We start from the raw sequence: 16,309 nt of genomic DNA, 5'->3' as shown, positions 1-16,309 counted from the left end.
TCAAGGCTGTTCAGATTAATATGAATATTTTGTGCACGAGTGAAACATAATATGATGGGTTCTTCCTTGTGGTCCTTCCTTCCTTTATTTAAAATTTCTCACAAACCTGGAGCCATCAGTTGAACAAGTTTAGTTCATATAGACCTCCATTAACCTTATCAAACAGGTGTTTAAGCTTCATTGGCCCGATCACGGCCATGTTTTTTTCATAGATATGGCTGGCACTACTACTATTAAGTTAGTGACAGTAACAACATTTATAAATATTTACATGTAAAAAAAAATCTATACTAAATGTTTTTTTTGAATGAGTAGGTTGCTAGAAGCCACTGTTGGTATTTGATACAATTTTTAATATGGATATTTTCTTACAAAAACCTATTACTTTGATTCAGAAGACTTTCATTAACCCACTGGAATTGTATGGCATTACTTTAATCATTAGATTAGTGTGTCAATTAGAGTGCCATCTGCTGGTAAAACCTATTGTAGCCTAGAGCAGTGTTTCCCAACCCTGTTCCTGGAGGCACACCAACAGTACATATTTTGGATGTCTCCCTTACCTGACTAATTAACTTCAGGTTTTGGAGTCTCTTCCTTTGTTCTAATTAGTGTGTTTGATTAGGGAGACATTAAAAATGTGTACTGTTTGTGTGCCTTCAGGAACAGGGTTGGGAAACACTGGCCTAGAGAACTATCTGCTGGTAAGAACTAGCCAATAGCACCATCTGCACCATCTGTAAAAACTAGCCTAGACTGACATCTGCTGGTAAAACCTAGCCTAGAGCAACAATTGCTGATAAAAACTAGGGTTGCCTAGAGTGCCATCGGCTGGTAAATACTAGCGTTCAGCGCCATTTGCAGCTAAAAACTAGCCTAGGGTGCAGTTTGCTGGTAAAAACTATCATAGCCTCTAGCACCATCTGGTGCTAAAAGCTAGCCTAGAGCATCATCTGCTGATAAAAACTAGCTTAGACTGCCATCTGCTGGTAAATACTAACTTACAGCACCAATTGCTGATAAAAACTAGGGTTATCTAGAGTGCCATCGGCTGGTAAAAAGTAGCCTAGAGCGTCATCTGCTGCTAAAAACTTGCCTAGAGTACCATCTGCTGCTAAAAACTAGCCTAGAGCATCATCTGCTGCTAAAAACGAGCCTAGAGCACTGTTTGCTGGTAAAAACTAGACTAGAGTGGCATCTGCTGGTAAAAACTAGCCTAGAGCGTCATCAGCTGGTAAAACTTAGGATAGCCTAGAGCACCATCTGCTGTTAAAAACTAACCTAGAGTGCCATGTGCTGTTAAACAGTAGCCTAGAGTGCCATCTGCTATTAAAAAAAAAGTAGCCCAGACCACCATCTGCTGGTAGAAACTAGCCTAGAGTGCCATCTGTTGGCAAAAACTAGCATAGCCTAGAGCTCCGTTTGCTGGTAAAAACAATGGTAGCTTAGAGCACCAACTTCTGATAAAAACTACAGTAGCCAAGAGCGCCATCTGCTGTTAAAAACTAGTTAACAGTACCATCTGCTGTTTCAAACTAAGGTAGCCTAGACCACCAACTGCTGGTAGAAACTAGCCTAGAGCGCCATCTACTGATAAAAACAATGGTAGTTTAGAGGGCCATCTGCTGGCAAAAACTGGGGTAGCGTAGATCGCTATCTGCTGGTAAAAATAAACAATAGCCTAGAGCATCAACTTCTGATAAAAACTAGAGTAGCCTAGAGCGCCATGTGCTGTTAAAAGCTAAGGTAGCCTAGACCACTAACTGCTGGTAGAAGCTAGCCTAGAGCGCCATCTACTGGTAAAAACAATGGCAGCCTAGAGCACCAACTTCTGGTAAAAACTAGCCTAGAGCGCCATCTGCTGTTAAAAACCAAGGTAGCTTAGACCACCATCTGCTGGTAAAAACTAGCCTAGAGTGCCATCTGCTGGTAAAAACTAGGGTAGCCCAGAACACCAACTTCTGATAAAAACTAGAGTAGCCAAGAACGCCATCTGCTGTTAAAAACTAGCTTAGAGTGCCATCTGCGGTTAAAAACTAAGGCAGCCTAGACCAGCCAAGACCACCATCTGCTGGTAAAAACTAGCTTAGAGCGCCATCTGCTGTTAAACGAAGGTAGCCTAGATCACCATCGGCTGGTAGAAACTAGCCTAGAGTGCCATCTGCTGATTAAAACGAGGGTGGCTTAGATCACCATCTGCTGGTAAAAACTAGCCTAGAGCGCCATCTGCTAATAAAAACAAAGGTAGCCTAGATCACCATCGGCTGGTAGAAACTAGACTAGAGCGCCATCTGCTGATTAAAACGAGGGTGGCCTAGATCACCATCTGCTGGTAGAAACAGTAGTAGCCTAGAGCATCAACTTCTGGTAAAAACTAGAGTAGTCTAGAGTGCCATCCGCCGTTAAAAACTAGCTTAGAGCGCCATCTGCTGTTAAAAGAAGGTAGCCTAGATCAACATCGGCTGGTAGAAACTAGCCTAGAGCGCCATCTGCTGATTAAAACGAGGGTGGCTTAGATCACCATCTGCTGGTAAAAACTAGCCTAGAGCGCCCATCTGCTAATAAAAACGAAGGTAGCCTAGATCCCCATCTGCTGGTAAAAACAGTAGTAGCCTAGAGCATCAACTTCTGGTAAAAACTAGAGTAGTCTAGAGCGCCATCCGCCGTTAAAAACTAGCTTAGAGTGCCATCTGCTGTAAAAACTAAGCTCTCTCTTCAAGAGTGAATAGCAATGCATTTTGAAATGAAGTGATGCACAAGCAAAACGTTTATTTGTCCACAGCTGTAATTTGCATCTGTCAATTGTACCTGTGGATTTTATTCATCATGCAGTATACTGACAGTCTCGTACATGACCCATGACTAGTTCTCAGTGTCTTTATTCTCTTAATAAGCTGCCACACATATGAAACAGCTAGCAGGACTGGCTTAACCAGCGCAAAGCTTTCTTTGGCTGTACAAACAGTTTCTGGTAAGTGTTTGGAGAGGCTGATCAGCTGTGCGTTGAGTACCACAGGCTTTCAGCTCACAGACTTTTAGGGAATTGCTGCAGCTTCACCTGGCACGTGTGCGAGGTTTAGGAGATCAGGGGAGGGCCGGAAAACAGACAGGACGAGGGGAGGGTTAAAGTCAGGAGAGGTGATAGGATTCAAACACATCACACCACAGAGGCGAGCAGACAAATCCACTGACAGACAGACTGAAGTTTCTTAAAAGTCAGGAGCCCGGGTTAGTTTGGTCAGTACAGCATTTGTCTAAGGTGTGCGTGTGTCAGATGATGGCACCGCAGGTCGTCAGCTCGCCCTTCCTCAAACCCTTCTTTCTGAAGACACCCATCAGCGTTTCCAGTCCTCGGCGGCAGAGACGACACACGTTACCAGCCAGCGAGTTCCGCAATCTCACCCCGCAGGATGCCATCAGTGTGTTTGAGATCGAGAGAGAAGGTGAGTGATTCTCAGACTGGGCAAAGGCATATAAATCAACTTCAATATTTTGTGTTTTAATTGTCTCAGAGGTGCTGAATGTTTTCACTCCTCGCTCAATTTGATCAATAACTTAAGGCATTTAGAAAAACTAGTTTAGTTTTATTTCAGTTTTTATGTTTAGACTAGGGTTAGTTTTGCTTGGCATTTGTGAATGCATTATTAATTATTTATCTGTGAATGTAGATTTTTATTATTATTATTTTATTATTTATTATTATTTTTATTAGTTGTGATTTTTAAAAATGAGGGTTGTTCCACCAAATCTCAGATTTCTTAACTTTTCTTAAGTGAAAACTTCGGTATTGTATAACCTGAAAATGAATATAAAACCTGAAATAATAAAAAAAGAAGCTGTAAATGACATTTTTATTTTAGATTAGTTGTAAATTGTGTCAGTAGTGAACAAACATAAACAAAACAAACTAAATTAACTAAAATAAATATCTACCCTAATAACTAAATTGTAAATCTTGAGAAACTGCAAATTTTCATGTCGATTTACTGATAATTCAATTAAGAATGCATTAAATAGATCAAAAGTAATGGTAAAATGTTTAAAATGATTAAAATATTTCAAATGTTAGAGAATGCATTTTCTAAATGAACCTCAAGTTCTTAAATTTCGACCAAATGATGTAAATGAAAGTGTGATAAATGTTTCTCAAGCGCCAGATTGATTCAAATGAACACATGACAAATATAATAAAATGTGAAACACTTCAGATGTGTTTTTGATAAGGCGTTTACTAATTCGAAGTAAATAACGCCCTCTAAACTCCTTAAAGACTTCCGAAGTTCTAGATATAGACATGAGTCAGCGTGTTGATTTGATTGTGATAAATCTGATAATCTGCAGATAATCTCTTGTTTGCGCTGGTTTGAGGGTCGACTCACCTCTGCTCTTCTCTCCCATCTGCAGCGTTTATCTCGGTGTCCGGGGAATGTCCTCTAACACTTGATGAAGTGCTAGTTTTCCTGGGCCAATGTCCTGAGCTGTCCTTGGGCTGGTTTGAAGAGGGGCAGCTGGTGGCCTTCATCATTGGATCTGGCTGGGATAAAGAGAAACTAGAACAGGTGAGAGGTTAGGTGACGGTGTGTTTAAGTCTTCCTTTGGCCAAATTTTGGCTGGAGCAAGATGTGATGTGCCTTTTGGGAATAAAGTTAACTAACACTTGTGCATCAGTTTAATACATTTTAAGTACTGATTGACATAGACTGCTTTATAAGCATCAGTCCTGATTAGGGCTGTAGGATATTGGGAAAAATGGACATCGCAATGTTTTATTTTTCTGTTATTCATATTACGATGTGAATATCATTTCACAAGATCACTTTAGCAACTCTATTTGTTAAGAAGTCATCATTTCCCTTTGATTGGGATTTTGAAGGTAAGTTCATCTGCATAAAATATACAAAATTACTCGAACAAATGAGAGCATGGATGAAAACAATAGCACAATGATAGAAATGAAATAAACTGCACGTTACGATTTTTGGTGGAGTATTGAGGTACAGAAATTCAATAATCAACTGTGAAATAACTCTGCATTGTATAAATAAACACATTCATTCTTTGGTAAAGTGGCAGTTGTTATCATTTCTTGTGCCCAAATAGTTCAAGTTATTTGAAATCTTAGTCACAGGCCTTGAAAACACATAAAAATTCGTTCACACCATTATATTAGGGTGAAACTTTGCCATCACTTCATGTGCTCTGAACTGTTTCCTGGTTAATTACAAATCCAACTTGACATTGCAAATCCTGTGATGAGTCTATTGCAGATTCGCACATTGTGATATCGATGCTGAAACGATATATTGTCCAGCTCTAGTCGTCCTGATGATAATTAGCAAAAAATGAAATTCAGTTTTAAGGACCCTTCACTGTAAAAAATGCTGGGTTTCACACAACTGATTTGTGTTGTGACAACATGAAGGAATTAAGTTAACTTATGAGTTATTACAAATTTTAGTGGATTAAACATAAAATAAATAGGTTGACTTAAAAAAAAACTCAAGAATTTGGTTGTTTTATTTTTAAACAAATTGTAATTAAAACTAAAAAAATATATGATTTTTATTTGTTTAAATTACTTAAAATTTTAAAAATACCATTGTTGATTTCTAATAATAAAACCAAAATCATTTTATTTCATTGTGTTGTTATAATTTTATGGATTATTTGTTTTATTAGAATGTATTAATTTAAGGAGAACATTCATTATGATCATTTGTATACATTTCTCAGTTATACAAACAAAATAAAGCTGGATGTAATGTATAATGTGTCCCCGGAAAGAATTTAATAGCTTATTCCTCATATATCGAACTGAAAATCATATCTAATGTTCATTCATTCATTCATTCATTTTCCTTTGGTTTAGTCCCTTGATTCATCAGGGGTCGCCCAAGTGGAATGAACCACCAACTTATCCGACAAATGTTTTACATAGCGGATGCCCTTCCAGCTGCAACCCAGTACTGGGAAACATTCTACACACTCCTTTACACACATACACTACGGTCAATATAGTTTATTCAATTTACGTACACAGGCAGAACATGCAAACTCCACACAAAAATGCCTACTGGCCCAGCCAAGACTCGAACAAGTGACCTTCTTGCTGTGATGCGACAGCTAACCACTGACCCACAGTATCGCCTCGTATCTAATGTTATGTAATTTCTTACTGAGTTATGATGTTGTTATTATTATGTTATATGCTTTTTCTATATTGATCTTGCCATGAACTAGCCATAAGTTGCTGATGTGGCAATAAACAAACAAAACAAAGTCTGATATCCATACCAACCCACTCCTATAATTATATGCAGTGCTCAAAAGCGGAAAACAGGAAAAAAAAAATGACCAGATCAATGATAAATCATGACAAAATATTACAATTTTATTAAAACAAAGTGTTTAAAGATACAAATAATGCACAACTTATTGTTTAAACGGCCCTGTGATGAATTATTGGATTTTAAAGAGGACATTTTGATCTTGAAGTATATATTTGTGCCTAGTGTAAAGATTTATGAAAGGAAATAAGGGTAAAATAATAATAATAAAATAATAATAATAATAAAAATGTGTCATTCGCCTAAACACAGCCAAATAAAAGTCTCATAAAATGGGAAAATATCTATAAAGATGCTCAAGGGTTAAATGTACATTTAAAACCATTGATTAAGAATGTGCATTGACTATTGCTTTCCTAATGAATGTTTTCAATCTGATTATCCAGGAGGCTATGAGCACACACGTGCCGGACTCTCCAACAGTTCACATCCACGTGTTGTCCGTGCACCGCCACTGTCGGCAGCAGGGCAAAGGCTCCATCTTGTTGTGGCGTTACCTCCAGTACCTGCGCTGTCTGCCTGGTCTGCGGCGGGCATTGCTGGTCTGTGAGGAGTTTCTGGTGCCCTTCTACCAGAAAGCTGGCTTTAAGGAAAAGGGCCCATCGGCCATCACTGTGGCGGCTTTGACCTTCACAGAGATGGAGTATCAGCTCGGAGGCCTGGCTTATGCGCGACGAAACAGCGGATGTTAGTTTCTTTAGCTTAAAGCATATCCAATCCGGATAAAGGACAGCACGCATAGATTCTGGACGGCGATCACAGGCTCAAAGGTTCACCTAGTCAAGAACTCAAAGCCCTATTAACACCTGAGCATGAGCCAGAGACTTACCTATGCACTCCGTTCAAAGAGATCAAGGCATTGGGGTTTGTGACAGATGCTGATGTTGGTGGTTTACTGCGTTGGGATAGACTGCATGCTTTACTGGCCAAAAAAAAAACAAGTTTCTAACAATTATAAATTCTTTATTTTTCCCCCCAAAGAAAAGTAATAATCACAATATTCAACAAAAATGCATTTTATCAATAGAAAACGATTTAACAATAACATTTAACATTAATTATATTCTTCTGGTAAAAAAAAAAAATAGAAATCAGCCATTGAAAATGTAACGTCTCATCAGAAAAATACAAAATTTAAATGAAATTTTGAGAAATTGTTTTATTTTTTATATTACTCCAACCTTTGGATTGCAACAGCAGTGCGAAATGTTGTACACTGTTCAAATCTATTACTGCATATGTGCCGATGTGTGTGTTGAAATGCGAATTATATACAGTGTATGAACTGACGTAAACTTCAACTAGAATGTCCATAAATGTTTATCGTTTCATTAGTCATGCCATTTTTCATGTATCGAATCAATGAAAAATAAAAATCAATCCACAAAGCTGTTTTTCTAATGTCTGTTTTCTAAATGAGCATTTCTTTGTTTCTGTGAGCACATTCAATGATTTGTACCATCCAGATAGTTTTCACAACTTGTTTTAAACCTTAGTTGTTAAAGTTAATTCCCGGAGGGCCGCAGCTCTGCATAGTTTTGCTCCAAGCCTAATCAAACACAGCTGATCCAAATAATCGAGGAGTTCAAGATTCTGTTGAACCCCTTGATTATTTGGATCAGCTGTGTTTAATTAGGCTTGGAGCAAAACTGTGCAGAGCTGCGGCCCTCCGGGAATTGACTTTGACAACTATGGTTTAAACTGATAAGTGGTTTAGTATAGTGGTCTGTTTCCACCTCAGAGTAAAAAAGTATTTAAAATAGTGTAAAAAGTCACACTGATGGTTTTAAAGATGTGGTTGCAGTTGTGCAAAATAGTTGCAATTAAGAAGAAAATTGTCTTCAAAAGTCTCATGTTACAATGAACAAAAAAGTCAACTGGATGAAAAGGATGTGGTGGAATGTTCGATTGCAATAATTATTCTGTGTTTTGGTAAAACATTGAAGTATGAACATCTTGTTTTGTTGCACTTTCTCAACATGTCCCAAAGGGATCAAAAGTTTAGGGATCACATGGTCTTTAGTGGCCTGTGCGCACTTAACCATAGGTTTACCACACGTTTACATCACATAGCTAAATTAGTGTATTGTGTTTTTGACTAGGATTCGAAGCCCAAAATGTTTTACACCCATTTACACCGTCAATGGGTTTATTAACTTTTTGTAACTAATCGCTTTTTACAGTGTGTATTTACTGTAGCATTATCCACTTATGATCAAATTGATGAAAATGCTTCTTAAGAGCATGTATAAATGGAGCTAGAGAGATATATAGTCTTAATTTTGAAAGAAACATTCACAATTTTGAAATATTATGTCAAGTTGCAACATAAGAATTTGCTATTGCAAGAAACCAAGTCCAGATTTCAGTCACTGTGAAACTTTACAGATTTTACAATATACTGAAGTCACATTGTGTGATTTTAAAGGTGAAGTATGTAAGTTTGACACCCAGTGGTTGAACTAAGTATTGCATTCCTGGTTCAAAACACAGGCAAGCGCAGGCTGCCAGATTGACGACACCAACAGGAGTGTGCCTGACAATCGAGCCTAAAGGCTGATTTAAACTCTGTTCTAAATAAAAGCAATGGCACATGATAGAAGGGATATTTTCCATTTCGTTCGAGTCCAGTGCGCTATTCTGTGCTTCTGAATAGCTGTATTTAAATTTCTGTCATGTTTCGTCTGGTGCAAACAGCCAAATTGCTTATCCCTGCAAATCTTGTCATGTAACATGTTGTTATGACACAGGGTTACAATGCAACCTGCTCACCTAATGTTTACATTCATAATAATTTTATTATTTGCTATTTAATATCCACCTCATGTGGAACTCTGAATCTGTGTCTCATTTCGGAGTCTGCTACTGTCCACTGGAGGTCATATTTCGGTCACAGATGCAGACTTTGAGGTCCATTCGGAATGAATAAATGAAATGTGCAATTTTTCCACCAAGGCAACCCGGGTTGCTGAAATACGTAATGCACATTTTCAAAGCAGATTATCTGACTTCAGCATTGTTTTAAACAAGTATGTACACTTGGCATGTTTCTTAAATATCTGCAAACATATTATGAGATTTTTATGCTTTAGTAGAGTCAAAATCTTACATATACAGTACCTTTACGTCACACTAAGAAATAAAGTCACATCATACATAGTCAAATATATAGTCAAAATGTTTACTCTGAGGTGGAAATGATCCTCCATAGTTTATACTGGGTTAAGGGTCTAGTAGACAAAGAAAAACAGACAAACTTCATTGGTGCAGATTGTTTTTAGCTGTATTCTGTAACAAGTGAGTAAAGTGGGTAGCTAAAACACTACCCTTTCACAATCAACCATTACTCCATTAGAAGTAACACACAAATAAAAGAATATCATTTGAGTGCTCAACGTGTAACGAAAATATGGCAGTAGTAGGTACATTTATCAAGGCACCGAAGGTACAGAGTTTTTTTTTTTCGTCCCTGGATTCTGAGGTCGACTAAACAAAGACAAACCTACCCCCTGACATGCTAAAACAATACAAGTACAACAATCAACTAGGAGAAGATGGGTGTTCTCCGTTTGGTGTACCAGTGCTTTTATTTTGACACTGCCTTCTGAGACTGTAGTGTGAAAGAACGTTTCCGGCAGAGGGTCACCCTGTTTTTGCATGATTATCAGACACCCTTATTGAGAGACTACATAAAACTTTAGGGTACATTATAAAGCGTTCTTCATTCCTAAAATCATGGTCAAAGTTGAGTAGAAAAAAACACAAGCATACTGTCCACGTTCACAGAAAGGGCTTCATTTTGGAGAGACGAAGTGCATCTGGACGAACACTTTGACAGCGGGGGTCTGGCATAAGCAGATTAACGGCCAATCGAATCCCTCTGTCCCTGAAGCCCCGCCTCTCCCTCAATGGAGGTGCGCGTTGAGGTCATACTTCTCACAGAACTTGTCGGTGAAGGGAATGCAGGTGAGCAGCTCGCACCACTCACACTTAATGGGATACACGTAAAAGAGCACCACAAGTCCTGCGAACAGGCCTAGGAACACCACCAGGAAGATGATGATCTGGCAGCGCTTGCGGTACATGTCTAGACGGCCGAAACTGATGTACGGCAAGAAGGCGAACGAGAGAAAAAAGCCAGAGATGAAGCCGGAGATGTGGGCGAAGTTATCAATCCAGGGCAACAAACCGAAGGCAAACAGAAAAAGCACAACGCACAGCAGTTTGGTGAAGGCGCGCCATGGCTGAGCCAGAATCTGCCAGCTCTGGATCAGCTCCACAAACAGACAGGCCAATATGCCAAACTGAGAGCCAGCTGGACCGACCTGGAGAGACAGAAAAAGAGGAGTTAGGACAAACTTACAACAGAGTACAACACCTATTTCCCACCAAAATGGTAGAAGATATCTTAAAGGGACCTAAAAATTAAACTTCTGTCATAATTTACTCACCCTTTACGCTCAAACATGTTTAAATTTCATTCTTCACAAGATATGCTAAAGAATGCTGGATTCTTTTTTTTTTTACAATGGATGCTAATGACTGCTTTTTCCCCCAAATTCTTCAGAATATCTTGTTTGGTGTTTAACAGAATAACGAATTCATTAAAGTTTAGAACTCTGTGAATGTAAGTAAATGGTGAGGAAATTTTCATTTTTGGGTGAAATACTCCTTTTAAGTGAGAGGTATACTTCAGTTTTGATGTAAAAACTGTTTACACACATTAGTGTAAATCACAAGCAGAAGAAACTGAATATTAGAGTCTAAAATCTTTCAAGCTTGTCCACATTCAACTGATTCAAGAGGTAGTGGAAATCCCATTCGGAAGGTTTTGGAAACAACCAATCCCTTTCCTAGAGATCTACCTTCCTGCAGAGTTCAGCTCCAACCCTGATCAAACACACCTGTCTGTAATTATTAATCCTGTTCCTGGAGATCTAGCTTCCTGTAGAGTTCAACTCCAACCCTAACCAAACACACCTGTCTGTAATAACTAATCCTGTTCCTGGAAATCTACCTTTCTGTAGAGTTCAGCTCCAACCCTGATCAAACACACCTGTCTGTATATAGTAATCCTGTTCCTGGAGATCTACCTTCCCGCAAAGTTCAGCTCCAACCCCGACCAAACACACCTGTCTCTAATAACTAATCCTGTTCCTGGAGATCTACCTTTCCACAGAGTTCAGCTCCAACACTAACCAAACATAATGTCTGTAATTACTAATTCTGTTCCTGGAGATCTACCTTTCAGCAGAGTTCAGCTCCAACCCTGATCACACACCTGTCTGTAATTAATAATCCTGTTCCTAGAGATCTACCTTCCTGCAGAGTTTACCTCCAACCCTGATCAAACACACCTGTCTGTAATTACTAATCCTGTAACTGGAGATCTACCTTCCTGCAGAGTTCATCTCTAACCCTTATCAAACACACCTGTCTGTAATTAATAATCCTGTTTCTAGAGATCTACCTTCCTGCAGAGTTTACCTCCAACCCTGATCAAACACACCTGTCTGTAATTAATAATCCTGTTCCTAGAGATCTACCTTCCTGCAGAGTTCATCTCTAACCCTTATCAAACACACCTGTCTGTAATTAATAATCCTGTTCCTAGAGATCTACCTTCCTGCAGAGTTTACCTCCAACTCTGATCAAACACACCTGTCTGTAATTACTAATCCTGTAACTGGAGATCTACCTTCCTGCAGAGTTTATCTCTAACCCTGATCAAACACAACTAAACCAACTAAGTAGGATCCGAAGAAGCAGAGACAGGTGTATTTGAATAAGGTTGCAGCTGAACTCTGCAAGAAGGTAGATCTCCAGAAACAGGATTGGGCACCCCTGATCTATTGTATGCCTACTGACCGCATGTAATTATTAAGGGGTATATTGTAAAAAAGCTAAATGTATTTTACAAAAACACATAGGTCTTAAATAGTAGAGAAGGGACTTAATAAAATCTGAACTCAGGTGATCACAAGTAGGTAATCCGGAAATGACGGTAAAGTTAATGCATTTCAATTAATATGAATTTTAAGGGAGGTTTTCAGGTGCTACAACCACAACAACATTTAAGCACTCTTCTGCTACATACATGCTCCTAGTTATATTGAATATGTCCCACAAAATTAAATATTGTTATTATTTTCTTATTCATCCTTACAAATTGGCTTAGACACGGTCTCCCCTGTATAAAGCTCTATAGAAATAAAGGGTACTCGACTTGACACATTCAGTGTTCAAGCTAATTTTCTGGAGAAATTCAAGATGTTCACCTCGGCTCTGTAGGGTAGAAAGATGGCACTAGCCAGGTTTCCTGTAATACCACTCAGGATATAGATGATGGATATCCGCAGCCATCCAGCCAGCTTTTCTAGATCTCGAAGAATTGTCATCTGAAGGCATACCGACACAAGGCAATGCAGAATCCTGTTTTCAACAGATAAAGACAGAGAGAATGATTCAAGCAGGTCGTTTAAACATGTCCATGACATCTTTAGGGATTTCAATGCATCATTTTCATTCCCAACACACCACAGTGTTATGACATGATATAAAGCAGTCATAAACATTCCTCTCATACAAGAAATGATTCCAGACTCCACGGATTATGTCATTACATTTCTGTCCGCTGTCTCATAAAACGTGGCAAAGACATGTCAAAACAAGAGTGTCTGCAAATTGTGAAATGCAATGTTCAATGGTCTATAATGGTTCTTACATCTTTTCCACTCAAATTTAAGCACTTTTCATGCACTTTCCAGGTCCATCTTTAAACAATTCCAGCACTTTATGCAATTAATGTGACAAATTAAATATTTACATACAAATACATTGTTCATCACAGTATATCAGATGCTATTAGAATAATCTTTGATGCCATATTTGCTCACCATTGACTTACTGTCGTTTAGATACTTAAATATCACATCTTTCATCTTAAATTTATATTTATTTTAATTCCATGCATTGTTTACTCGTGAAGCTGTAATCTCCATGGACTTTGTCATTTCCTGATACTTAATCAAGGGTGTAGATTAAAAAAAAACATTACAGGCATATGCTTAGACTTAAAGGGCACATAGTTTACCTCTTTTTTTATGACTTAATAATAATATTATGGTTCTTCTGAGTGTGCCAGTTTAGGTTCAGTTTAAAACACAATTCAGATTTTTTTATAATAATGTGTTAAAAAGTGTCATGTTGGGGGTGTGTCCACAGTTAGCTGATTTAGGGGTGTGTTTACCGGATGCGCCGCTCGAAGCCGCGACACGGCACACCAGACACTCTCTGTGGCGCGGCAGAAACATGAAATGTCCCGAATCGTCGCGCCACGCATTTTTGAACTCTAAACATAGGTTTCTGCAGCGGTCCGCGGCGCCCAGCCGTCGACTTGAGTATACCCTGATAGAAACCTATGTTTAGAATTCTAAAACGCATGCTAGTTAAGATCACAGGGAGCTTCTGGGATGGCGAGAAATGCAAACGGCTGAAGTATACGATAGACTCAATGAGAAGTACACATGTTTGCAAACCTACCTAAAGATACAACCAATAATTCCGATTAGAGCGATAATGTGGAGAATATTGCTCTTGTGTTGAGCCCAATGAGCCTTGCATCTAAAAATCTAAAAAAGAGCAAGGGTGTTCCTTTAGTGATATCGCTTCAACTCCCGCTGAAAATGGCGGACGTGAATCAACAAACTGAGGATATGATGACGCGCCTGTCAATCAATATTGGTGGACGGGGGGACCGCACTCCTACGTAAAGTCGGTTTGAAAACCGCTCCAATTGGTCCACCGTTTTTTATGTTGTTAAATGGAAAAAAAGCACTGGGTGTGCTTATATCACCTCAATATGACGGTCTATACACCATACATGCACACATGTCTGTCCAAACAACTTGAAAAGTAGATTTTTTACCATAGGTGCCCTTTAAGATGTTCAATTTAATATGAAAAATTATTATATTTAAATAGTTCATTATTATTATCTATTTAGTATGATAAATTATTAACTTTCTTGCAGTTTCTTCCAAGAATCTAAGCACCTTTCAAACCTTGAAAACACTAAATTCAAGCATTTTATTCAAGCAGGATTTCCAGCACCCGTATGAACCCCGTCTAAAACACAACAGATATGCAACAGTAACCACTTGCGAGTGTGATAGTGGAGGTGTGTGACAGAGGCACGTGCCGAGGTGTTAATCTACTGAGCCTTCTTAAGAAAAGCAAAGAGCCAAAGTGCAGCTCAGCGATGCACTCTCTTTGATTACTACTACAGATCACGCCGGCTGAACGGCAGCATCTCCTCCGAGTGTCAGCTGTTTCTAAAAGTAGATAATCTGATCAAATGTGCCAGCTTCTGAAGAGTGTGATACATACTACAGTGCAGCATGGGACATTAGGAGTAAAACTTAAGCCGGTGTGCGTGATAAAAAAAAGTCAGAAGAATATTTTAGGATTTTTGGGTTGTCTTTTCCTAGAGCAGGAGATTTATGAAGTTTCTTTCTTCGAGTTGAGTAATCAAAACAGAGAGAAAGTTGTAGTAGAGCTGTACAATTAAAAGCATGGAAAAATATCCAGTCTATGTTGAAGTATTTGAGTTGGGGTTTCAGTTTAAAATATAGCTGAAATCTCTTTTGAAGTCTGAAAGTATTTTATATACACAGTATTTGCATTGTTGAATGTTCTGCATTGTGCAGTAAACGTGACCAAAGTACTCACTTTCATTTCACTCTTGATGTAAACACATTTTTTTAGTAAATTTTTTTATTTAAAAATATATAGGCATTTGATTCTGCTGTTAGTGTGAACAGAGCTGTCACGTTGTTGTGTGTTTGTTTGTAATCTCATGGTTTACTCACAAACTCATGTTTTTATGTGTCTGAACACATTTTTCTTTTGCATTGTTTTACTATGTCTGCAAAACGTTGCTCTTTCACTTCACTTTCATAAGCAAAGCTTCCCTTTTTTATGCATTAGATGTTAATGATGAGGATTTGTAGATCTTTGTTTTGCTGAGGTTGTAAATAAACCTTGAATTCTTTGTGTTTTTTCATTCTCAGTGCAACCGAAGGCTCAGTTTGGCAATTTGCACTGTAAAAAGCGATTAACAGACTTAAAAAAAGTGAGTAAAGCTGTTACTTTTAAAATGATTATTTGACTTTACTTAATAAAAACGAGTAAACCCATTGGTTTTGAATTATTAAGGAAAATGAACAATGTGCATAGTTATACACATTAAGTCAACTTAACTGTTTCGAGTTACAGTGGGTTTATTCACTTTTTTAAATAAAGTCAACTTGTTGACTTGATTAGATTATGCATCTGATTTTAGTCTCGAAAACAACAGTAATCTTAGTCTTGAAAGACTTTTAATTTCTGATGTTTGATTCTTTCTATTGGCAAATGACTATAGATAGTCTATGATTACACAGAAATGTTCTTTTTACTTTATTTTTGCTTGAGCCCACTGTAGGTGTAAATACTCTGAATTTGAATGTTCTTGGTCTGAACAGACTTCTCTTTTAAAGGAACACTCCACTTTTTGGAAATTGACTCAATTTAGCAGTTTAAACAGTTGAGTTTTTTCCATTTTTGCATCCATTCAGCCGACCTCCAGGTCTCAGAAGCACTTTTAGCTTAGCTTAGCATAACTCATTGAATTGGATTAGACCATTAGCATCACGCTCAACTGAAAATAGTCCCCAGCTAGGTAACTAGATAACAGCACTGCATAATATCATTGTGCTTGCTGCAGCCATGGTATGGCAGTAAAGTTTCCTCAGTAGTTACTATGTAACTACAGAATAGTTAAGCTTAAAATGGGAAATTTATCAAAACTCTTTTTTTGATCAAGATACTAATAGATCTGATTCTATTATTTTTGCTAAGCTAAGCTAAAATGCTCCTGCTAGAGATCGGCTAAATGGATTAAAATAAGATAAAACTCAACT

The 16,309-nt window shown here is 38.1% G+C and overlaps 2 protein-coding genes across 3 annotated transcripts in view; one reads left to right on the top strand and one right to left on the bottom strand.

Moving 5' to 3' along the window:
• The first annotated feature begins 3,115 nt into the window (after positions 1 to 3,115).
• aanat2 (arylalkylamine N-acetyltransferase 2) lies at positions 3,116 to 7,729 on the top strand. Its single transcript, XM_056454068.1, has 3 exons — positions 3,116 to 3,443; positions 4,405 to 4,559; positions 6,734 to 7,729. Exons 1-3 carry the CDS (start codon positions 3,275 to 3,277, stop codon positions 7,037 to 7,039), a joined length of 630 nt encoding a protein of 209 aa, XP_056310043.1. The 5' UTR covers positions 3,116 to 3,274; the 3' UTR covers positions 7,040 to 7,729.
• Positions 7,730 to 9,604: 1,875 nt separating this feature from the next.
• rhbdf1a (rhomboid 5 homolog 1a (Drosophila)) overlaps positions 9,605 to 16,309 on the bottom strand; it is a 95,247-nt gene continuing 88,542 nt past the window's right edge. For both annotated transcript variants that reach the window (XM_056454066.1, XM_056454067.1), the window contains 2 exons: positions 12,626 to 12,779; positions 9,605 to 10,672 (listed from right to left, as the gene is read on the bottom strand). In XM_056454066.1, the coding sequence (XP_056310041.1) occupies positions 10,253 to 10,672; positions 12,626 to 12,779 (574 nt within the window). In that variant the 3' untranslated portion in view covers positions 9,605 to 10,252. The remainder of the gene's footprint in view (positions 10,673 to 12,625; positions 12,780 to 16,309) is intronic.

The sequence above is a fragment of the Danio aesculapii genome, chromosome 3, assembly GCF_903798145.1.
Source record: "Danio aesculapii chromosome 3, fDanAes4.1, whole genome shotgun sequence".
In the NCBI taxonomy this organism is placed as follows: domain Eukaryota; kingdom Metazoa; phylum Chordata; class Actinopteri; order Cypriniformes; family Danionidae; genus Danio; species Danio aesculapii.
The sequence above is the reverse complement of the archived record's forward strand: the minus strand, read 5'-3'. Positions and strand labels throughout refer to the sequence as shown.